Raw genomic sequence first — 23249 nt, forward strand, 5'->3', positions numbered from 1 at the left:
CCGAAGCCGTCAGAGGAGAGAGAGGCTGCCTGGAAAATCTGTAGGATTGACAAATGTGCCTGTTCAATCTCTTTCCCTGGGACAGAGGTGAAAAAGAGAGGGCTGCAAGAAGGCATTGCAGGGATGACTCACTTTTCCCTGTTCAGCCCTTTTGTTAGAGAGAAACATGCTTCACGGGACACCAGAGAGGTTGGTGGAGAAGAGCAGCAAGTTCCTGAAATGTGCAAGAATCCAAGTTACTTAGAGGCTTAAGAACGTGGGGGCTGGGGTGAGCTTGGCCGCGGTGGTTGCAGAGAGAGCATGCGGCATTTGTGGGCAGCAAAATTGTCCAGAGCAATCCCTTTGAGGTGTGCAGCTATTCAGTCCACCTTTCTGACGCTCACCAGAGCTTTGAGCGTTTCTTCAGCGTTAGCTCTGTTCGGATTCAAGGTCGGTTGGTTTGCCTGTTTGCTTGAATACGTCAAGGAAGGGCTGTGCGAGGAAAACAGCAGCCCACGGATTTTGGGGCCCGGTGGCATTTCCAGGTGTCTGCTGCCAATCTAAAGCAGGTGGGTTTCCGATTCTCTGAAGCTTGACAACTTCCTGGGGTGGAACCTGAGACATGTAGCTGCAAAGGTGACGCTTTCCAGGGGCTGGGAGTCAGCCATTTACTTCCGTCATCCCTTCGTCAGGAAGTCTCTGCAGCTGGTGTTACAGATGGTTTAAAGGTGCCTCATTTTGCAGCCAGCCCAAGTGCATTCTTTCAGTTGGCCAGAAAGATGATTCCCTTCTTCCAAAGTGGCAGAGTACTCAGCACGGGGCTTTGAACAAGTTGGCTGACAGCAGAGGTGATTTTCAGACTTGCTGTTGTCAGGGGGACAGTGTGAGTTTTCCTTTGTAATCTGAGAGCCAGCGTGGTGTAGTGGTTAAGAGACGGTGGATTCTAATCCGGAGAACTGGGTTTGATTTCCCATTCCTCCGCCTGAGTGGCAGAGGCTTATCTGGTGAACCAGATGTGTTCCCGCACTCCTACATTCCTGCTGGGTGACCTTGGGCTAGTCACAGTTCTCTCAGAACTCTCTTAACCCCACTTACCGGTACTTCCCAAGGTGTCTGTTGTGGGGAGAGGAAGGGAAAGGAACTTTTAAACCACCTTGAGACTCCTTACAGGAGAGAAAGGCGGGATATAAATCCAAACTCCCCCCGTCAAGCCGCCGTGCATTACGTCGTCAGTAAATTAATTAAAATTAAGTGGAAATTAGGTAATTAAATTAAATAGATAAATTAAGCCGTTGCCGCCGCCGCCGCCGCCGCCGCCGTAAATGCGTGCGTCTTCTTCTTCTTCTTCTTCTTCTTCTTCTTCTTCTTCTTCTTCTTCTTCTTCTTCTTCTTCTTCTTCTTCTTCTTCTTCTTCTTCTTCTTCTTCTTCTTCTTCTTCTTCTTCTTCTTCTTCTTCTTCTTCTTCTTCTTCTTCTTCTTCTTCTTCTTCTACTACTACTACTACTACTACTACTACTACTACTACTACTACTACTACTACTACTACTACTACTATCTTGGTTGCAGTCTCCCTTTCGGTTGATGACAAGAGATAGGTCCTTCAATAGATAGGGTACCAAATGGTCCATGGACAGTCTGTTTTTTACTTTAAGAAGTGGAGTAGATCGCTGTTACGTGGAATGGAGTGGAATGAGCAATTCAGAAGAATGAGCTGGATTGAATCCACTGAATTACTGGAGCATAAACATCATCTCTCTAGAGAGATCTTGGAACTGTGATGCATGACCTGGTAACAACTAGATTAGACTTCAAGGTGCTCTGTATGGGGGCCACCTTTGAAGAGTGTCCAGAAGCTGTAGTTGGTAAAGAAAGCTGCAGCTGGAATACGGGCTGGGATGAGTCTTATGGACCATAGTAGTCCAGCTTTGTTCACCTACAATGGCTTCCAATTTGCTTCTGGGTCCTGTTCAAGGTGCTGGTATTTACCTCCATGTACGGCTTGTGGGCAGCATACCTTAAAGACCACCTGCTCCTATGTGAACATACTTGTCCACTCCTGTCACCTTCAGAAACTCTAGTCCAGGTGCTTCCGTCATCTGAGGATCCACAGCCTGAGACAGGACCTTCTTGGTTGTGGAACTCGTATATATCCTTCTGTATTTCAAAGCCACTTCAGTGTTTTGATCGTCTGCTGCCTTGCAGGCCGTAAGTTGGTCGGAAATGTTTTAAATAAGGGAATGGTCTACATTTTTGAAAGAGCCCCATGGCACAGAGTGGTAGACTGCAGTACTGCTCACCATCTGAGTTCCATCTTGACCGAAGTCAGTTTCCCATAGCCAGATCAAGAGTAACCCATCCTTCCATCCTTCCGAGGACTGTAAAATATAGACGACTAGGGAAAGCAATGGCAAACCACTCCGTAAACATAGTCTACCCAGTAAATGTTGTGATGTGGCATCTCCCCACAAGTCAGTAATGACCCAGTGCTTGCCCAGGGTGACCACCTTTACCTTTTTTATTTTATAAAGAAGTCTTGTGGTACCTTAAAGCCTAGCATGAGCTTATGAGGGCCACGGCACGTTTTCCCAGGCATCTCTGAATGAATCTCTAGCCTAGGAATGTTTTGCCACCATATATTAGTCTTTCAAGATGCTCAGAAGATTGTGAGAGTGCCGGAGGCTTGCAGGACAATGTCCACCGTTGGGCTGGGTGGAACGGCACAGCCTTCCACGTACTTCCCTTCGCCTAGTTCCAGTTTCTGGTGTTGTTGGTCCGTTGTTGCTCGGAAAAGAAATGAATACATGATCATAGAATCACAGAGTTGGAAGAGACCCCAAGGGCCATCCAGTCCAACTTCCTGCAATGCAGGAACACACAATCAAATGATACTGTCTTATATTCAGTCATATCATTGGTCCATCAAACCCAGCATTATCTACTCAGGTTGTCAGTAGCTCTCCATTGTCTCCCTTCCTATTACCTACATCAAAGAGATAGAAAAAGTGCAATGAGGATGATTGAGGGATTGGAGCACCTTCCTTATGAGGAGAGGCTGCAGCGTTTGGGACTCTTTAGTTTGGAGAGGAGACGTCTGAGGGGGGATATGGTTGAAGTTATAAAATTATGCATGGGGTAGAAAATGTGGACAGAGAGAAATTTTTCTCTCTTTCTCACAATACTAAAACCAGGGAGCATAAATTGAAAATGCTGGGGGGAAGAATTAGGACTAATAAGAGGAAACATTTCTTCACGCAACGTGTGATTGGTGTTTGGAATATGCTGCCACAGGAGGTGGTGATGGCCACTAACCTGGATAGCTTTAAAAAGGGCTTGGACAGATTTATGGAGGAGAAGGCCATGTATGGCTACCTATCTTGATCCTCCTTGATCTCAGATTGCAAATGCCTTAGCAGACCAGGTGCTCAGGAGCAGCAGCCACAGAAGGCCATTGCTTTCGCATCCTGCACGTGAGCTCCCAAAGGCACCTGGTGGGCCACTGCGAGTAGCAGAGAGCTGGACTAGATGGACTCTGGTCTGATCCAGCAGGCTCGCTCTTATGTTCTTACATCAACCTGATCCTTAATGGAAGTGCTGGGGTTTGAACCCGGGACTGTCTGCGAGTGCCAAGCAGATGCTTTACCACTGAGCCACAGCCGCTCCCAGGTTTAGCCTGTGAGCCTGTCAGATCCCCAGGGGCAAGCCCAATACCAATCTCCACACACACACACCCATCTCTTTCTAACAAACACGTACTTGAAAACGCAGCCAAGTGAAGCCCATCCCCATCAAATGCCCTCCGGGGTAAAAAGAATTTGGTGGTTTCGTCTTTCGACAGTGCTTAAATGTTTTTTTTTTCATCCTTTCATCCCTTGCTTGGGTATAAATTATAGATGAGCGCTGCAGCATTTTGATTTCGGCTCCTCCTGGGTGCCTTTTGGAACGGTGGCTCAGCTGTTGCGGTGGCCCCGGGAGAGCGAGAAGCCCACGACGCCCTTGAAGAGCCAGCCAAGTGCAGGGCACAGATCCAGAGAGGGAAGCTTTCTTTGCATCCGTCCACTTGCTCACTCTTCGGAGCCCAGAACCTAGAATGGGGTGCAAAAATTGCACACCCAAAACTTTCCAAGTGGTGCTTGCTCAGCAAGCTATGAACTACCCCCAGTGTGTATATAGCTACTTTATCCTTATTGTACATATGCCGCTCAAGCTAATGGTGCTGTGGTATTGTTGTATATCTGGGTGTTTGTCTGCTGGTCATCGACCGTAAATAAAGTGTTGATTGAATGAAGAGTGAAAACATGCCCCGGAGGGGAGTATTGGATAAGCTCCACCCGATTTCAGCCACTCTACTCCAACTCGGGTCTCCACCATCCCCACCCTGACCACTGAAAGATAAATTAGCCACTCTGAAGTTAGCAGTGCAGTATAACGTGGCCCTCAACAAATTCAGAGATTCTCAAGTGCCTGTTTCCTCTTACGGTCGCTCTCACCTCTGGACACTCTCAGATCACTGCTTCCTGCAATAAGTGGAATGCAAGCAACGTGCCGTCTTCTAGGAAGTCTTCATTTTGTCAGTCTTGTTTGTTTGATCAAGTGTGATTCTAGCCCTCATGAGCAAGCTCTAGAGCAGGGGTGGCCAACCTATGGTGCTCCAGATGTTCATGGACTACAATTCCCATCAGCCCCGGCTAGCATTGGCCATGCTGGCAGGGGCTGATGGGAATTATAATCCATGAACATCTGGAGCACCATAGGTTGGCCACCCCTGCTCTAGAGCATCGCAGCCAGGGATGCAGCTAGCCAGGATTTTCAGAAGTTTGGGGAATGGGTTTTGGGGACTCACGGTTGTGGGGGAAAGGTGGTTCCTCGCAGGCGGAACAAACTAGGAAGTGGAGGGGTAGGTTATTGGGTCCATCATTTAGCCAGGACTACTCCTTAGTTTATTGTTCCTCGTAGATGGGCCTCACATATAGCAAATGCTGCACGAATGTAATAGAGACTGTGATTCAGATCCTCCCAATTCCCAGCCGGGGCTGAGTAGCCTTGAACCAGATTGCTCCTTTTTCCCATCTGTGAAATGGGTCTGATAATCACTGGGTGTTGGTGATCAGCCAGATAAGGTGGGTGGTGGCGTTTCCTTAGAGGAAGTTGGGCTGGTTGGCAGAGAATTTGAAAACAACTGAGACAGGGCATCGAGTTAAGTTCCTGAGCTCGCTCTGCTCTTTTTCCGGGCCCAGAAAGTCTGCAGATAAGATCCCAGGTCTACTAGCTTTCCAGTTCCTTCACCAAGGAGGAGAACTTGTTTTTGAAGCAGTTCAGTCTTTCTCAGCTCCAGTGGAATTCTCCTACGGGGGCAGGAAGTGACCTCCGTAGGGATGCGTGTGAAAGAGAAAACGGCAACTCCTTTCATTGATCTTCCACTGTTCCAGACCTGACCTCTGCTTGATTTTGGGGTCTGAATATAGTCCCTTCAGAAGATTATACTGTTAGGGGTATCACTGGCAGATTTATTGGAAGAAGAGAGGTTTTGTAGGCCTAGTGGACAGCAGGGCTTAGAATCGTGGATTTGGAAGTGACTCCAAAGGCCATCAAGTCCAACCCCCTGCCCTGCAGGTACACACCATCAAAGCACTCCCGACAAGTGGCCCTCCAGCCTCTGTTTAAAAACCTCTAAAGAAGGAGACACCATCATACTCAATGTATTCCACTGTTGAACAGCCCTTACCATCAGCAAGCTTGTGTGTGTGTGTGTGTTGCAAGTTTTAAAAAGCTGAGCCCTATTCCAGAGCAATCCAAACTGTGCTGTATAGAACAGACAGAGCCAAACGTTCATCCCTATGAGCAGGCGGGCCGGTAAAACACTTGTGAACTAGAAACTTTTGTGGCCTTATTGCAAGTCTCTGGAAGCCAACACTTAGAATCCTGCTTTCATCAAGCTCCTGGGGGTAGGTGCTGAACTAGCTGCGAGGAAAGGGATGGGAGGTGTCATTGCAGAGAACTCCTGACTCCCAGAACCAGACTCATCCCATACGTGGTTTTGTTTTCTTTCTCCTCAGCCGGCCTTAGGACATCCGGAGTCCAAGCCAAGCACAAAGTCCAACATGCTTCGAGGCCGCACCTCGGCCACCTCTGCGGATGAACAACCGCACATCGGGAACTACCGCTTGTTGAAAACTATTGGCAAGGGGAACTTCGCCAAGGTCAAGTTGGCACGGCACGTCCTGACGGGGAAAGAGGTGAGCGGTGCCCTGAGGAACGGGTTTGGGGAAGGGGGAAAGGGAATGCGGAGAGGGCCTCTCTAAAGCAGGCAGTTGTATTTTGCTAAATCTCAAAGCAGATGTGGTTGTCAAACAAATATATATGCGTGTGAGGTAGGCTGACACCTGAAACAGCAGGGCAACAGGAGTCTGCATCCTGTCAGTGCTGGAAAGTCTCAGAATGTATTTTACTGTCGGTTTTCTGAGCAATGTAGCCATGGCCTGGTAGTTTTGCTCCTGACACATTGCCTGCAGCATGCTTCTGAAGATGCCAGCCGCAGATTTGGATGAAACGTTAGGAGTAAATGCTACCAGACCACGGCCACGTGCCCAGTCAAACCCACGACAGCCGGTCGATTCCGGCCGTGAAAGCCCTTGACAGTACAAAGTATTGTACATTTTTTACTTTTGAGTTCTGATGGTTATGGCTTTTGGTGGCCTTTAAGATAAGATGACAGAGAGGGATGACTCAAAGGGAACCTGGTGTGATTGCACAGGGGAGTGTCAGTGCAGACCAAGAGGGCGGGAACAGCTTCAGCACAAAGTACAGGAAGTCAGTCTTTAAACACGGAGTTCTTCTGTGCCTTCTACAACCATGAGGACTAACCGCTTGCCTTTTTAATATAAAACACAAGCTTTTGACCACATGCACTAACTTTTTCGTTGTATGTGTTCTACCAGCTTCTCTTTTCAATCATGCCCAATTCCCTGTAAGTGGTTAAGAGCAGGTATAGTAGCTAAAAGCAGGTGCACTCTAATCTGAAAAACTGGGTTTGATTCCCCGCTCTGCCACTTGAGCTGTGGAGGCTTATCTGGTGGACCAGATTCGTTTGTGCATGCCAACCTTAAAGCCTAGCATGAGCACATGCCAGCTGGATGACCTTGGGCGAGTCACAGTTCTTCGGAGCTCTCTCAGCGCCACCCACCTCACAGGGTGTTTGTTGTGAGGGGGGAAGGGAAAGGAGATTGTAAGCATCTTTGAGTCTCCTTTCAGGAGAGAAAGAGGGGATATAAATCCAAACTCTTCTTCTCTTCCTCTTCTTCTTTTTCTTTTTCATTACAGTTCTCATCCCATGTGGTTTTTCTCAACGTGGGGGTCTCTGTCCCTGGCTGTAGCCTTTGCAATGGACAGAGCTCCATCCCTCCTATTGTTTGCCGGCAAAAAAGCTTCAAGGATACAACCTATCGTTACTGTCATTAATCCACAGGACCTCAGCTTTTAGATATTGACCCAGTTTAACGCATTAAAATTTAAAATATAAATTAAATAATGGAGGTTCTCGGGCTTGCAGAGTCTACGCAAAAACAATTCGGCTGGTTGCTTTTGAACTTTGAAAATAATTCCAAATGCATCATCCCAACAATTCTAACTTCAGTCCTACAAGTTAGCTCAATCCAATCCAATCATGCCTTTATTGCCATAAATAGCAGAAAATACAAGTTCGTGCATATAAAGGACAAGTGAAAATATATATACAAGTTAGCTCAATATTATTATCTGCTCTGTGTTATGGGGCAGGGTGGTGGGGGAGGGTGGAAACCGGCGGTTTCAAGGATAGACCAGTAGAAGAGCAGCAAAGTGTATCATGGAAATCCAAAATAAGAAACTTAACCCTGACAATGAATAAACGCTGAGACACGTATACGTGTAATAATACAGTATATCACATTTAAACACCAAGTCTTGACACATTGAAAGAGTCAGGAACAATTCAATGCCTGTACAATTTGCAGTCGTTGACCAAATATGAAATGCTAAAAAAAATCCAATTCACGCAAAAGCCCATAAAATCACAATTGCCGCCACAAAAAACCACTCACAATCCAATGAATGCTATTCAGGTATTTGTGTGCTGCCCTTTTTATATTGATTTAGAGGTCTCTTTCCTTTCCATTTCTGTTTGTCGAAGGCTGCCGAGCGATTTCCTTGTGCTGAGTTAGTTCCTTTGTCTGTCTAGCTCAGCTTTATCTGCTCTGACTGGCAGCTGTTCTCCAGGGTCTCGGGCAGAGACAAGACCTTTCCTCTTGTCTGCCACGCGAGATGCTTTCCGCCTGCAGAGGCCGGGGATGGAACTTGGGACCTTCTGCGTGCAAAGCGGGTGCTCTGCCTCTGAGCCATAGCCTCTCTCCCTGGCAGTGTGGTGCGCACACGTGAAATGGCCCCAGACCAAGTCAGATCATGGTGCTTTCTAGTTTTGTGTTGCTGGGCTCATTCTAGCAGTGATGCTTCAGCCTCTGCGGAAAGGAGAGGTCTTTCTCCTGTTATTGAGTTATGGGCTGAGATGAAATTTTAGGATTATGCTGAACTAGGAGCCAGTGTGGTCTAGTGGTTAAGAGCGGTGGACTTTAATCTGGAGAACCAATTTCCCACTCCTCCAATTTCCCACCTTGTGCCCGTCACAGTTCTCTCAGAACTCTCTAAGCCCCTCCTACCTCACAAGGTGTAAGTTGTGGGGAAGGGATGGCGATTGTAAGCTTTCAGACTCCTTAAAGGTAGAGGAAAGCAGGGTATAAAAAAACAACTCGTCTTCTACTACTAGTACTACCACTACTGCACTACAGCAACATTCACCACTGTCTTGATTTCTTCAGGTATCTATGCCCCACTTTTCTCCACTAATGAAGACCCAAAATGGGTCAAAATGTCGGGATCTTCCCCATTTTATCCTCACAGCAACCCTGTGCCATAGATCAAGCTTTGAGAGAGTGACCAGTAAGCTTTCATGGCACAATCGGGTTTCAAAAGTGGGGTCTCCTTAGTCCGACACTATAAAAAGAAGAGCTTGGATTTATATCCCCTCCCTTTCTCTCCTGTAAGGAGACTCAAAGGGGTTTACAATCTCCTTGCCCTTCCCCCCTCACAACAAACACCCTGTGAGGTGGGTGGGGCTGAGAGAGCTCTGAGAAGCTGTGACTAGCCCAAGGTCACCCAGCTGGCGTGTGTTGGTGTGCACAAGCTAATCTGGTTCCCCAGATAAGCCTCCACAACTCAGGCGGCAGAGCGAGGAACCAAACCCGGTTCTCCAGATTAATCATACACTGCAATGGCGTAAGTAAAGCTGTATATGGCATCTTTTGCTTCAGAGGTCATTTCTCTTCATTGTATAACTTAATTGCATCCGCAAGGGCTCTGATTAGCTAACAACCTTGGGACAAGGCAGAATATTGCTTACATTTGAAAACAGCGTATTTTTTTCTCTTAAATGTATGGCTTGCGTATTTTAAAAAATGGCACTTGGCAGCGAACTGGGAGGTGTTTGCTGCAGAAATAAACCTTTACCTCCGGCCGCTAAACCACGTGCTCAAGGAGGGCGCCTGGCATCACGTCCTAAAAAGGTACAGAAATATATAAAGCTTCAAACCACAGCAAAGTCACTGTGGTGGAGCAGACGGCATTGATTTTTCTCCTCGAGACCTCCGTGCGCTGTAGCCGCTGTGTCACGATCCTTTCTGTTAGCTAAGAGTCTTTGACATCTTCTCTTTACCTCTGCTCCCCCACCCTGCCCATCACAGCCCTGAGGAACACGCTTCTAGGCTTCAAAAATACTAACGCTTGTATTTTGCAAAGCTTGTCAAAGCCCCCATTTCTGACTGCTTCCTCATTAGATGTCGTTGAATTGCTGGGGCTGTTTCAGTTGGACTTTAGTTCAGATGCTCACGGTCTTCTTCTGTTGCAAGGTGGGCAGGTAGATGGGGTTGCAGTCCCAGTCGGAGCCAGTTCTAATGACCTTCAAGGTGGCCACATCTTGCCCTGTGAAACTGCTGGGGGACAGCAGCGCTGGTGAGCATCTCTTGATGCAGGGACTGCTCTGTGGTTTAGGAAAAAGGTCACACGGGAAAGCCACCTGGCTCCATTTCAGTGCCCACCAGATCTATGCCTTCTGCTTCTGCTCAGAAGAAGTCTGGTCGTCTCTACTCCCTTCAGCTCTCGTCACCATACCAAAAGCCTGACCTCTATCCTTAGCCTCACTTCGCCCCTATTTTTGATCATTCCGTTTGCCAGGCTAAAAATTACCTTTTAACTGAATATTGGGGCCCGTATTGAAAACTGGTTCTGAAATGAAATCTCCCACCGTTGAATGGTGGGAAGTTAACATGTTGTAAGGTCCTGTTACAACAATCAATAAGTTTGACTCTGGGGGGGGGGGGGGGGAATCAGAAGTCTTTACTGGGTTATCAGCAGAGACTCAAACCAGCAGGAAGCCAGATCTGGGGACCCTGACCCTCAAACACATTTATTCCCCTCTTTTCCTGCTGGAATACCCCCTCCCATCTTCCCACAGATTAACAGAAAAACAAGGTGTGAATAGCTTTGTTTTGGAGTTCTGAGTGTCTCAAGGCCAAGCAAGCGATAGTCTTCTGCCCAGACCCTCCCCCCTCCCAAAGGCCCTTAGTGAGGTCACCTACTTAGCCATGTTACCAAGCACAGTGATTAAGAACAAAAGATCCATTAACCTACGACAGACAGGTATATGAAAAGATGCTTCTCCCTGCCCAGGTTTGGCCTTGGGCCCTGACCAGTGTGATGCCAGGCAGGGTAGGAGCCAGGCCTGACACATGAACGAGCAGTCGCAAAAGGTGCTTGTGTTTTTATGCTGTGCAGCGAAATGTTTGCTGGTGTAAAATGATACATGAGCATTATGCTTCTGTGAGGGTGGTTCAGGGGCCACAGTGAAGTTTCCAGGCACCCAGGTTCCTCGGGGAAAAGCCCGCACTGCAGAAGAACAAGAACCGGCCGGTTGGAGCTTGCCCGCCTCCGTGGTTTTCCCCTCTCTTGCATAATAGCATTCACATTCTTGACAGAAGTCACTGGAGAGTGCCGTCGACGCTGGAGTGTGACACAGGCCTTTGGTCAGAATCTTACAGGAGGCTCCGGGTGAGCAAACGTTGGTCCTCTCTGTGTGTGTCACTGGAGAAACGTTCAAGCAAACCTCACTTGCAACAGGGTGGGAGCTGGCACCCTCCCTGCTGTGGCGGGTTCTCGGTGATGCAGTCTCAGCGCAGGGCAGCATTCTTGTGGGCAGAAGCAGAGGGCATAGATCTGGTGGGCACTGAAGTGGAGCCAGGCGGTTTTCCCGTGTGACCTTTTTCCTAAACCAAAGAGCAGTCCCTGCATTTTACATAAGAGGAAGTGTTTCTTTGTAAGGTTGGCTTGCCAAGAGGTATTTATTTATGCGTTGGCTCAAATGTCTTGGTGTCTCTCGCCCACTGCCTCCTTCCCAACAGTTGTCCTGGTTGCTCAGTGAGTAAGGAGCTGATGAAGAAGCAAAGAAGAAGAGGAGTTTGGATTTATATCCCCCCTTTCTCTCCTATAAGGAGACTCAAAAGGGCCTACAAACTCCTTTCCCTTCCCCCCACTCCCACAACAAACACCCTGTGAGGTGGATGGGGCTGAGAGAGCTCCAAAGAACTGTGATTAGCCCAAGGTCACCCAGCTGGCCTTGTGTTGGAGTGCACAAGCTAATCTGGTTAAGCTAAATATTTTCCAGTGCAACAGATGGGAAGGAGGAGGAGGAGAAACATTGGATTTATATCCCCCCTTTCTCTCCTGTAAGGAGACTCAAAGGGGTTTACAATATCCTTTCCCTCCCCCCCCCCACAACAAACACCCTGTGAGGTGGGTGGAGCTGAGAGAGCTCCGAAGAACTGTGACCAGCCCAAGGTCACCCAGCTGTCATGTTTTGGAGTTCACAAGCTAATCTGGTTACGCTAAACTGCTATACCTGCCCTTAACCACTTACAGGGAATTTGGGCATGATTCCCCTCCTCCCAGTATCTTTGTGCATTCTCCAGTAACCCTCTCCGAAAGACCCTGCTCCTTCTACCCACCCACCCCTGCTTCCTGCCTTCTTCAACTGCTCTCTGCTGCGAAAAAAGTGATCCTCAGATTTAGGGCCGAAGGGTGCCTTAATCAGCCAGCTTTGCACTTACATCTTAATTGATTTTGCAGTAGCGGCTTATTCTTTTGGAGAGGGATTAGGGTTTCCATGGATCAGGATTAGAGAATTCTTCGCATGCAGGGGTGTGAACTGGCCCAGCCCGACTCTCTCCAGGAAATTGGAGTGCCGGTGCCGGTTCAGGGCCTCCCTCGTGGCAGTAATTCCCTGCCACTCGAGGAGAGATGCAATTACCAGCCATGTTCTGGTCGGCTGGAGCAGCTGCTGGCAGGCTTCCATCTAGTTTTGTGGCTGCACGTTTCCTCTCCCCCACTCCTTTTTTTGTGTTCCCTAACGTACGGTGATTGTGTAGCACTCCACAGTTTGTACTGCTGCTTTGTGTCTCTCTCTTTTCACCCGGTACTTAAAGAAGGGTTCTGCCTCTGCCACTTGGGAGATTTTTTTGGGGGGGGGGGTTCCCCATATTTCAGTTTGCCAAGCATACAGCCATCGCCAAGGATGGCGAGCGCTTGGCGTTTCGATCCTTTGAGCCAAAGATCACACACCCTTTCTCCTCGCGGAGGTCTCATAAAAGGCATCTAGGAGCATTTCAGTTTCTTGCACGTGGGTGCCGCTTATCTAAAACAAAAAGCCAGCATTTGGTAGGACTTGACTGTCACCAGGTTTGGGGTGAGGGTGGGGGATTCAGTTTGGGCACCAACCAGAAAATGCCAGCCCCAAGAAATCACGAGTAGGGATGAATATATGAAGCTGCCTTACGGAGATCTGGTCTGCTGCTACGTCCACACTGGCTGGCTGTGACTCTGCAGGGTCCCATGGAAGGAAGGATTTCACATTGGCTGTGGTGGGTTTTCCAGGCTGTGTGGCCGTGGTCTGGTGGATCCTAACATTTCACCTGCATCTGTGGCTGGCATCTTCAGAGGTGTATCACAGAGAGAAGTCTGTTACGCACTGTGTCCAGAGAGAAGGGAATGTTTAGTGGGGTATATATTGTCCGTGTCCCAGGATGTAACAGACCTCTGAAGATGCCCGCCACAGATGCAAGGGAAATGTTAGGAACAAGATCCACCAGACCACAGCCACACAGCCCGGAAAACCCACCACAACCAATTGAATGCGGCCATGAAAGCCTTCAACGGTTTCCTAATGTTCTGAGGGATTGACCTTGGGGCAAATCATATGCTCTCGGGCTGTTGTGGGTTTTCCGGGCCAAGTGACTGTGGTCTGTCATTGAGCTGTGACCCCCCTTCAGGAAGCCATCTTCCTATTCCTTTAAATGTGGAGAAGGTACAAATTGAACCTGCAGCCTTCTTCATGCTGAGCTTACAACAGTCCCCTTTCTCACGGAAACAGCCCTGCAGAATCAGATTAAAAATTCCCTCGTGCTGCACCGTCTTTTCTGTGGTGTCTGTGGTCAGATATTCCAAAAGGCAAGTCTTGCCTTTATTCCACATTTCTCTGTGGCACATCATGAACACTCCCAGCCTCATCTTAGCACTTTAACCCATCGAGTGCTGTTCTTTATCTGACACCCAGATCATTTGGCCCTGGGACATATGTCCAAGAAATCCGATCCTGCGTGCTCTAATTGCCCATCCCTGTAAGCGGCCCACCTGGAGATCAGTAACCTTGCAGGCATGTCATTTGGCAAGCCCAAGAAGAAAGGATGCGGGATCTGAACTCTCACCCACTCAGATCATGCATCTCCCATTGTCTGATTAGCACTCCTGTCTGGGTGGGGGAAACTGCAGCAAATTGCACAGTGAGACCCCACCCCCCTTATGAGTCAGGCTGCATTAAACAACCTTGCAAATGATTCCCTTCCTACCCCACCCCCATTGGTGGAACGTGCCTGCAAGAGATATGGCAGCTGTAAGCTGTGATCCAGCTTTAGGCAAGCTGCTCAGGTTCTTTCTCTTGCAATGTGAACGTAGTATTATAGAGCTTTTGTAGGGATTGCTGAAATGCTGGGTCGAATCCCACAGTTCTGTTCCGCTAACAGGGGTGCTTTCCTGCCAGCTGAAGGAAGATGGGAAGAGCCCGGCTGGATCAGACCTACGGCCCATCCATTCCATCAACCTGTCTCACACACAGTATCCATCTAGTTACTCTGGAGGGCCAACCACAGGGCAGAAGTGCCTTCTGATCCAAGAAGCCCTTCTCTTGAATTGGGGAGAGGGAAGGCTCTTTGCGCCAGAGGAAAGCATCGGCTAGCACAGAGGAAAGCATCGGCTAGCATGATGCTGGCAGGGGATGATGGGAACTGTAGTCCATAACATCTGGAGGGGCGTGAGTTTGACACCTGTGGGCTAGCAGAATGGATCCATGGGATCCAACCCAGTGTAAGTGGGGGAAGATTTGAAGACTTGAGTCAAGTGCTATACAAATGCTAAATATTATCATGACGTGATTTAATTAGGTGACCATTGGCGAGCATGCTGTGCGCGTGTTTTTTAATGTGCTTGTAGCTACCACTGAAACAGACAGAAGCAAACAGTAAATGTGAACTTCACAGATACTTAAATCATCGATGAAACAAAAAATAAAAGCAGTGTACAATATCACAACCTAAAACATTGTAATAAATTACCTAATAACACCCTATTAACATGCTAATGGAAACATCACTGTAATTCTTTACTGTGTTGCAAAATACTTCCAGTCGTGAACAACAGAAGTTTTTTAAATTATAAAGAATGTTTTGTATCTGTGCAGTCTGGAAGCTTGCATATAATTGAAACGGTGCTTAAAATAAATGAGATTCTCATTCTCTGAGCAAACTCAGCAGTGACCAAGGATGTAAAATTTCCAGAAACTTTGAAGCCACAAGAAGAAAAAAGAAAACTCTGAAATTTAGGGCGAAATTGAAATACATGCAGTAGATGCTGTTCTACCAAACCTAAACCAATTTCACTGCTTTAACAGAAAATGCATCATTTATAATATACTTAGCATGTGAAATGGCAAAGTTTGAAATACTTACGGAATTTTAAAGTTACACGTTTTAGGTTTCTACAAGCAAAAGTGCAAAGATATCCAATTCTTAGGAGAAAACCACAAGCTGATGCAGCCTAGGTTAAACAGAAAAAAACAAGGTATTGTCAAAAGCTTCCATGGCGAGAAGCAACTGGCTGTTGTGAGTTTTGCTCCCATCTGTGGCTGGCATCTTCAGAGGTATGGCATAGCAAGACGTGTTTCTGCCCCAACACATCATACCATTACATCATACCATTACATGCCTCTGAAGATGCCAGACATAGACGTGGCACAAAGTTAGGAGCTAAAGCTGCCAGACCACGGCCACATTGCCTGGAAAACCCACAAAAGCCATAAAAAAACAAGATTTGTGTTAAATGACATAAAATATATTATTTGGTCATAAATAAGGGTCATGCACAGGGTTGGTAATAATATATGCACAGTTAGATGTAGTTGTCTTCTTCCTTCTATGCTAGGGGTCTGCAACCTGCGGCTCTTCAGATGTTAATGGACTACAAATCCCATCAGCCCCAAATGTAGTCCATGTAGCCTCAGGTTACAGACCCCTATGGCTATTGGTTAAAAAGAGCTCGGTTCTCAGTGAAACTTTTTGAGTTTTCCTCTTAGGCTTTGGGGCAATTTCTGCCCTACTTTCTTGTGGTCCTTTTTCTCCTCCAGCAAGGTAGGGCAGTAAGCTACTTATACCTGACCTGTGGGTATGTGTATCATGAAGGTATGAGGGAGAGGTGAAAAGGTCAACCGCAAGAGAAGAGCCGGGTCATAAAGACAACAGAGGCTATTAAAGCCCCTCATGCTGCCCTCCTGAAGGTCCACTATCTTTCTAAGTGTGGAAATGCATCTTGTATTGAAGTGCTGCATACACTTTCCACCCTGACCTTCGCAAGGGCAGCTAGTCTGATCTCTTCAGATCTCAGAAGCCAAGCGGGATTTAACCTGGCATATATTTGTATGGGAGACCACCAAGGAATTCCAGGGTCATGACATGGAGGCAGGCAAAGGCAAACAACTTCTCTTGCCTTGAAAACCTCACCAGGGATCACAGTAGAATCATAGGGTTGGAGAAGATCACAAGGGCCATCCAGTCTGACCCCCCTGCCATGCAGGAACACAAAGCAGCAGTGGTGTAGTGGTGAAGAGCAGGCGCACGCTAATCTGGAGGAACCGGGTTTTATTCCCCGCTCTACCGCTTGAGCTGTGGAGGCTCATCTGGGGAATTCAGATTAGTCTGTGCACTCCCACACACGCCAACTGGGTGACCTTGGGCTAGTCACAGCTTTCCGGAGCTCTCTCAGCCCCACCTACCTCACAGGGTGTTTGTTGTGAGGGGGGAAGGGCAAGGAGATTGTAAGCCCCTTTGAGTCTCCTACAGGAGAGAAAGGGGGGCTATAAATCCAAACTCTTCTCCTCTTCTTCCTGACAGATGGCCATCGAGCCTCTCTTTAAAAACTTCCAAAGAAGGAGACTCCACCACCCTCCAAGGCTGCGTGTTCCACTGTCGAACAGCCCTGACGGCCAGGAAGTTCTTCCTGACGTTTAGGTGGAATCTCTTTTCCTCCACCTTGAACCCATTACTTCCTGGCCCTAGTCTCTGGAGCCGCAGAAAACAAGCTCGCTCCCTCACTGACATGACATCCTTTCAAATATTTAAACCTGGCTTTCATGTCACCCCCTAACCTTCCGTTCTCCAGGCTAAACATGCCCCGCTCCCTAAGCCTCTTCTCATAGGGCATGAAATCCAGACCCATAAGTCAGATAATGACTTGATGGCAAAAACAAAACAAAAAAAGGTCTTCCGCATGCCCACCTTATTTTTAAAAGCATTTCACTGGTTCTAAAAGAGAAAATATTTCACAGGGGTTTTTTTTAATCCCCCAAATTTCCAATTTTCCACTAGAAAAAATTGCGAAAAGGGCCGGGCTGGCAAGGGGGAAGTGTCTTTTTCCAAATCGTTTTGGTTTTTTTTCCCCAGGCCTTCACATCTCTAGTAGTGACTCTTCCAAAGGGACCTACATTTTGTAATCTGTGAAGGCCCCCTGTTCTTCTCATGTTCCTGGACAAAAGGCAGGAGGAATCCCCCTGACTTCAGCTGGCTTGGGAAAGGCTCAGAAAGCAGTGAGGCATCTAGCTGCTTTGCGGTCTTCGTGAAGTCAGTGTGAGGTCTGGCAGATTCCTCTTGCATTCTGCAGGTTTGGAAGAAGATCGTGTAGGGCAGGGGTCTGCAACCTGCGGCTCTCCAGATGTTCATGGACTACAATTCCCATCAGCCCCTGCCAGCATGGCCAATTGGGGCTGATGGGATTTGTAGTCCATGAACATCTGGAGAGCCGCAGGTTGCAGACCCCTGGTGTAGGGAAGGGTTCTTCTCTGTCATCTATGGTGGGCTCCCATTCTAGCTCCTCTGCCAGGTGTTGTGAGCCTTACAGAATGCCTCAGAAGCACAGTGTGTGGAGGATGAGAAGATGAGGAGGAGTTTGGATTTATACCCGCCTTTCTCTCAAAGGGGCTTACAATCTCCTTTCCCTCCCCCCACCAGCAAACACCCTGTGAGGTTGGTATGGCTGAGAGAGTTCTGAAGAACTGTGACCAGGCCAAGGTAACCCAGGTGGCATGTGCTGGAGTACACAAGATAATCTGGTTCATAAAATAAGCCTCCACAGCTCAAGCGGCAGAGCGAGGAGTCAAACCCGGTTCTCCAGATTAGAGTGTACCTGCTCTTAACTACTACGCCAAGGTAGCCAGCCAGGAAGACTCCCCCATTCTTTTTCCTTCTGTGTGGAATGTGAGTGGTGATAAGTTTGGAATTGGGCAGGCGATAAGAGTAACTCAAAATATGTGAATCCCTGATGATCGACCACACTTGGCCCCCAAGGCTTTAAAACACCACGGTTCCACCTCAAGCGACTGGTTCAAAAAGCCAAGTTCCTTCACAGTGTCCAACCGTCTGTTGCTGAATTGAGATACTGAAGGATAGTCAACATTGAAAAAAAAACTTTCCTTCTATTAGATCACAAATATATTCTGTTAATGTTATTGCTATCTTTCCTTTCTTTTTTAAAATGACAATTTATTATGCAGACTTAAAGAGTTACAAACATACACAGAGAGAGAGAGAGAAAGAAAATACATTCAACAAAAAAGGTTCCCGATTTCACTTGCACTGAGTATTCACACATAGTACTCTGCCCTTTAATGATGTATGTAAAACTAGTTCTCAATTGTTATTACTGAAAAACCTTACACTTTTCTCTGTTAAATCCTGTTAAATGTTTTGATGATCTTCTGTCCCTCAAGTCATCAACTCTTCCCCCCCCCCCCGTTTTACCCAAAAAAATCCATCAAGGGTTTCCAGTTATCCAGTTGTTTCGCTGTCTCTTCCATAATAATTTGCCTTGTCCATATAACATTATTGTTGTACTTGGCCTGGAAATGTGTATCCTGAGAAACATGACTTGCTTTCTGAAATATCTTTGTAGGAAAAAGAAAAAGAAAGGGATAGAATTATTGTAGGACTGGGTTGGTGTGTTCCACCATTGAGTGTTAACAGACTTGGCTTTATCCCACAATCCTCTGCTTCAATTGATGGGAAGACTAACATGGCCTTTCTGTGTGCTCCCCCTTTCTTTCAGGTGGCCGTGAAAATCATTGATAAGACGCAGCTGAACTCATCCAGCTTACAGAAGGTAAGTGAGCAGTTTTGATTGCTACGCTCTCATCATTTTTGGTTGCCTTCTTAACCACCCTGTCAGTTTGCTTGGCGGTCTTGTCACGAATGTCGGGCCCCTCTATGTTTGTTGAAGAATGTAACGGGGGTGATGGTGATGAAGGCTCTAGTTGTGATTGACCGAGTTGCTGTGATGTTACAGAGGGGCGTAGGTCGGGCAGGATCCTCTGTGGCTGACATCGGTCAGAGTCTGGGACTGGGAGCCAGGCAACCAGGATGGGGAAGGAAGGCTGCGGAAAGGAATGATCCAGAAAGCAGGGTGGAAGGCAGAGGAGTCCAGAGGAGGATTTTCCCTTCTCAGGGCTGGAAGCCAACATGTTAATCTACCTGTACAAAATCAGTCTAGTGTCTCAGCTATCTGAGCACTGCCTTGCCTCTGCTGAACGTTTTGGAGAGCCAGAGCTACAAGACACACAAGTCATTTCCCTCCCTCTAGTTTTGAAATTAATGGCTTCTTGCCTTGTTCCTGACTAGTTAATTATCCCTCCTGCCTGCCTTCTCTCTGCCTCTCTCTCCTTCCCCTCCTCCTTCCCTCCCTCCCCAGTTTTCCTCACACCACATGCCGAGAGGGAAGGCTTCTGTCTTCCTTCACTCTGTACTGGGAAACGAGGAAGTGCCTTCGCCTGACAGTTCAACACATTTGCGCCCATCTTTGTGATGTTTGAACCCAGTCCTCCTTTGTGATGTTTGAACCCACACCCTACCTTTTTATGTGATTGTTGTGTTGTTCAACAGGCTACTACACCAGCATGGTGTAGTGCAGGGGTAGGGAACCTGCGGCTCTCCAGATGTTCAGGAACTACAATTCCCATCAGCCCCTACCAGCATGGCCAATTGGCCATGCTGACAGAGGCTGATGGGAATTGTAGTTCCTGAACATCTGGAGAGCCGCAGGTTCCCTACCCCTGGTGTAGTGGTTAAAGCAGGTGGATTCTAATCCGGAGAAATGGGTTTGATTCCTCACTCCTCCACCTGAGTGGCAGAGGCTTATCTGGTGTTTCTGCACTCCTACATTCCTGCTGGGTGACCTTGGGCTAGTCACAGTTCTCTCACGACACTCTCAGCCCGATCTACCTCCCAAGGTGTCTGCTGTGCGGAGAGGAAGGGAAAGGAGCTTATAAGCCACCCTGAGTCTCCTTTCAGGAGAGAAAGGTGGGGTATAAATCCAAACTCCTCCTCCTCCTCCTCCTCCTCCTCCTCCTCCTCCTCTGGTGGGGGGGGGGGGGGGTGGGGGGGGGGGGGGGTGGGGGGGGGGGGGGGTGGGGGGGGGGGGGGGTGGGGGGGGGGGGGGGTGGGGGGGGGGGGGGGTGGGGGGGGGGGGGGGTGGGGGGGGGGGGGGGTGGGGGGGGGGGGGGGTGGGGGGGGGGGGGGGTGGGGGGGGGGGGGGGTGGGGGGGGGGGGGGGTGGGGGGGGGGGGGGGTGGGGGGGGGGGGGGGTGGGGGGGGGGGGGGGTGGGGGGGGGGGGGGGTGGGGGGGGGGGGGGGTGGGGGGGGGGGGGGGTGGGGGGGGGGGGGGGTGGGGGGGGGGGGGGGTGGGGGGGGGGGGGGGTGGGGGGGGGGGGGGGTGGGGGGGGGGGGGGGTGGGGGGGGGGGGGGGTGGGGGGGGGGGGGGGTGGGGGGGGGGGGGGGTGGGGGGGGGGGGGGGTGGGGGGGGGGGGGGGTGGGGGGGGGGGGGGGTGGGGGGGGGGGGGGGTGGGGGGGGGGGGGGGTGGGGGGGGGGGGGGGTGGGGGGGGGGGGGGGTGGGGGGGGGGGGGGGTGGGGGGGGGGGGGGGTGGGGGGGGGGGGGGGTGGGGGGGGGGGGGGGTGGGGGGGGGGGGGGGTGGGGGGGGGGGGGGGTGGGGGGGGGGGGGGGTGGGGGGGGGGGGGGGTGGGGGGGGGGGGGGGTGGGGGGGGGGGGGGGTGGGGGGGGGGGGGGGTGGGGGGGGGGGGGGGTGGGGGGGGGGGGGGGTGGGGGGGGGGGGGGGTGGGGGGGGGGGGGGGTGGGGGGGGGGGGGGGTGGGGGGGGGGGGGGGTGGGGGGGGGGGGGGGTGGGGGGGGGGGGGGGTGGGGGGGGGGGGGGGTGGGGGGGGGGGGGGGTGGGGGGGGGGGGGGGTGGGGGGGGGGGGGGGTGGGGGGGGGGGGGGGTGGGGGGGGGGGGGGGTGGGGGGGGGGGGGGGTGGGGGGGGGGGGGGGTGGGGGGGGGGGGGGGTGGGGGGGGGGGGGGGTGGGGGGGGGGGGGGGTGGGGGGGGGGGGGGGTGGGGGGGGGGGGGGGTGGGGGGGGGGGGGGGTGGGGGGGGGGGGGGGTGGGGGGGGGGGGGGGTGGGGGGGGGGGGGGGTGGGGGGGGGGGGGGGTGGGGGGGGGGGGGGGTGGGGGGGGGGGGGGGTGGGGGGGGGGGGGGGTGGGGGGGGGGGGGGGTGGGGGGGGGGGGGGGTGGGGGGGGGGGGGGGTGGGGGGGGGGGGGGGTGGGGGGGGGGGGGGGTGGGGGGGGGGGGGGGTGGGGGGGGGGGGGGGTGGGGGGGGGGGGGGGTGGGGGGGGGGGGGGGTGGGGGGGGGGGGGGGTGGGGGGGGGGGGGGGTGGGGGGGGGGGGGGGTGGGGGGGGGGGGGGGTGGGGGGGGGGGGGGGTGGGGGGGGGGGGGGGTGGGGGGGGGGGGGGGTGGGGGGGGGGGGGGGTGGGGGGGGGGGGGGGTGGGGGGGGGGGGGGGTGGGGGGGGGGGGGGGTGGGGGGGGGGGGGGGTGGGGGGGGGGGGGGGTGGGGGGGGGGGGGGGTGGGGGGGGGGGGGGGTGGGGGGGGGGGGGGGTGGGGGGGGGGGGGGGTGGGGGGGGGGGGGGGTGGGGGGGGGGGGGGGTGGGGGGGGGGGGGGGTGGGGGGGGGGGGGGGTGGGGGGGGGGGGGGGTGGGGGGGGGGGGGGGTGGGGGGGGGGGGGGGTGGGGGGGGGGGGGGGTGGGGGGGGGGGGGGGTGGGGGGGGGGGGGGGTGGGGGGGGGGGGGGGTGGGGGGGGGGGGGGGTGGGGGGGGGGGGGGGTGGGGGGGGGGGGGGGTGGGGGGGGGGGGGGGTGGGGGGGGGGGGGGGTGGGGGGGGGGGGGGGTGGGGGGGGGGGGGGGTGGGGGGGGGGGGGGGTGGGGGGGGGGGGGGGTGGGGGGGGGGGGGGGTGGGGGGGGGGGGGGGTGGGGGGGGGGGGGGGTGGGGGGGGGGGGGGGTGGGGGGGGGGGGGGGTGGGGGGGGGGGGGGGTGGGGGGGGGGGGGGGTGGGGGGGGGGGGGGGTGGGGGGGGGGGGGGGTGGGGGGGGGGGGGGGTGGGGGGGGGGGGGGGTGGGGGGGGGGGGGGGTGGGGGGGGGGGGGGGTGGGGGGGGGGGGGGGTGGGGGGGGGGGGGGGTGGGGGGGGGGGGGGGTGGGGGGGGGGGGGGGTGGGGGGGGGGGGGGGTGGGGGGGGGGGGGGGTGGGGGGGGGGGGGGGTGGGGGGGGGGGGGGGTGGGGGGGGGGGGGGGTGGGGGGGGGGGGGGGTGGGGGGGGGGGGGGGTGGGGGGGGGGGGGGGTGGGGGGGGGGGGGGGTGGGGGGGGGGGGGGGTGGGGGGGGGGGGGGGTGGGGGGGGGGGGGGGTGGGGGGGGGGGGGGGTGGGGGGGGGGGGGGGTGGGGGGGGGGGGGGGTGGGGGGGGGGGGGGGTGGGGGGGGGGGGGGGTGGGGGGGGGGGGGGGTGGGGGGGGGGGGGGGTGGGGGGGGGGGGGGGTGGGGGGGGGGGGGGGTGGGGGGGGGGGGGGGTGGGGGGGGGGGGGGGTGGGGGGGGGGGGGGGTGGGGGGGGGGGGGGGTGGGGGGGGGGGGGGGTGGGGGGGGGGGGGGGTGGGGGGGGGGGGGGGTGGGGGGGGGGGGGGGTGGGGGGGGGGGGGGGTGGGGGGGGGGGGGGGTGGGGGGGGGGGGGGGTGGGGGGGGGGGGGGGTGGGGGGGGGGGGGGGTGGGGGGGGGGGGGGGTGGGGGGGGGGGGGGGTGGGGGGGGGGGGGGGTGGGGGGGGGGGGGGGTGGGGGGGGGGGGGGGTGGGGGGGGGGGGGGGTGGGGGGGGGGGGGGGTGGGGGGGGGGGGGGGTGGGGGGGGGGGGGGGTGGGGGGGGGGGGGGGTGGGGGGGGGGGGGGGTGGGGGGGGGGGGGGGTGGGGGGGGGGGGGGGTGGGGGGGGGGGGGGGTGGGGGGGGGGGGGGGTGGGGGGGGGGGGGGGTGGGGGGGGGGGGGGGTGGGGGGGGGGGGGGGTGGGGGGGGGGGGGGGTGGGGGGGGGGGGGGGTGGGGGGGGGGGGGGGTGGGGGGGGGGGGGGGTGGGGGGGGGGGGGGGTGGGGGGGGGGGGGGGTGGGGGGGGGGGGGGGTGGGGGGGGGGGGGGGTGGGGGGGGGGGGGGGTGGGGGGGGGGGGGGGTGGGGGGGGGGGGGGGTG

The 23249-nt window shown here is 54.0% G+C and overlaps 1 protein-coding gene across 1 annotated transcript in view; it reads left to right on the top strand.

Annotated features, from left to right (window-relative positions):
• The window catches only part of MARK2 (microtubule affinity regulating kinase 2), a 154692-nt gene that overhangs the window by 92659 nt on the left and 38784 nt on the right, over positions 1 to 23249 (top strand). The window contains exons 2-4 of the mRNA XM_048504161.1: positions 6033 to 6212; positions 18757 to 18810; positions 18928 to 18999. Of these exons, the coding sequence (XP_048360118.1) occupies positions 6033 to 6212; positions 18757 to 18810; positions 18928 to 18999 (306 nt within the window). The remainder of the gene's footprint in view (positions 1 to 6032; positions 6213 to 18756; positions 18811 to 18927; positions 19000 to 23249) is intronic.

Source organism: Sphaerodactylus townsendi, linkage group LG01 (assembly GCF_021028975.2).
Source record: "Sphaerodactylus townsendi isolate TG3544 linkage group LG01, MPM_Stown_v2.3, whole genome shotgun sequence".
In the NCBI taxonomy this organism is placed as follows: Eukaryota; Metazoa; Chordata; class Lepidosauria; order Squamata; family Sphaerodactylidae; genus Sphaerodactylus; species Sphaerodactylus townsendi.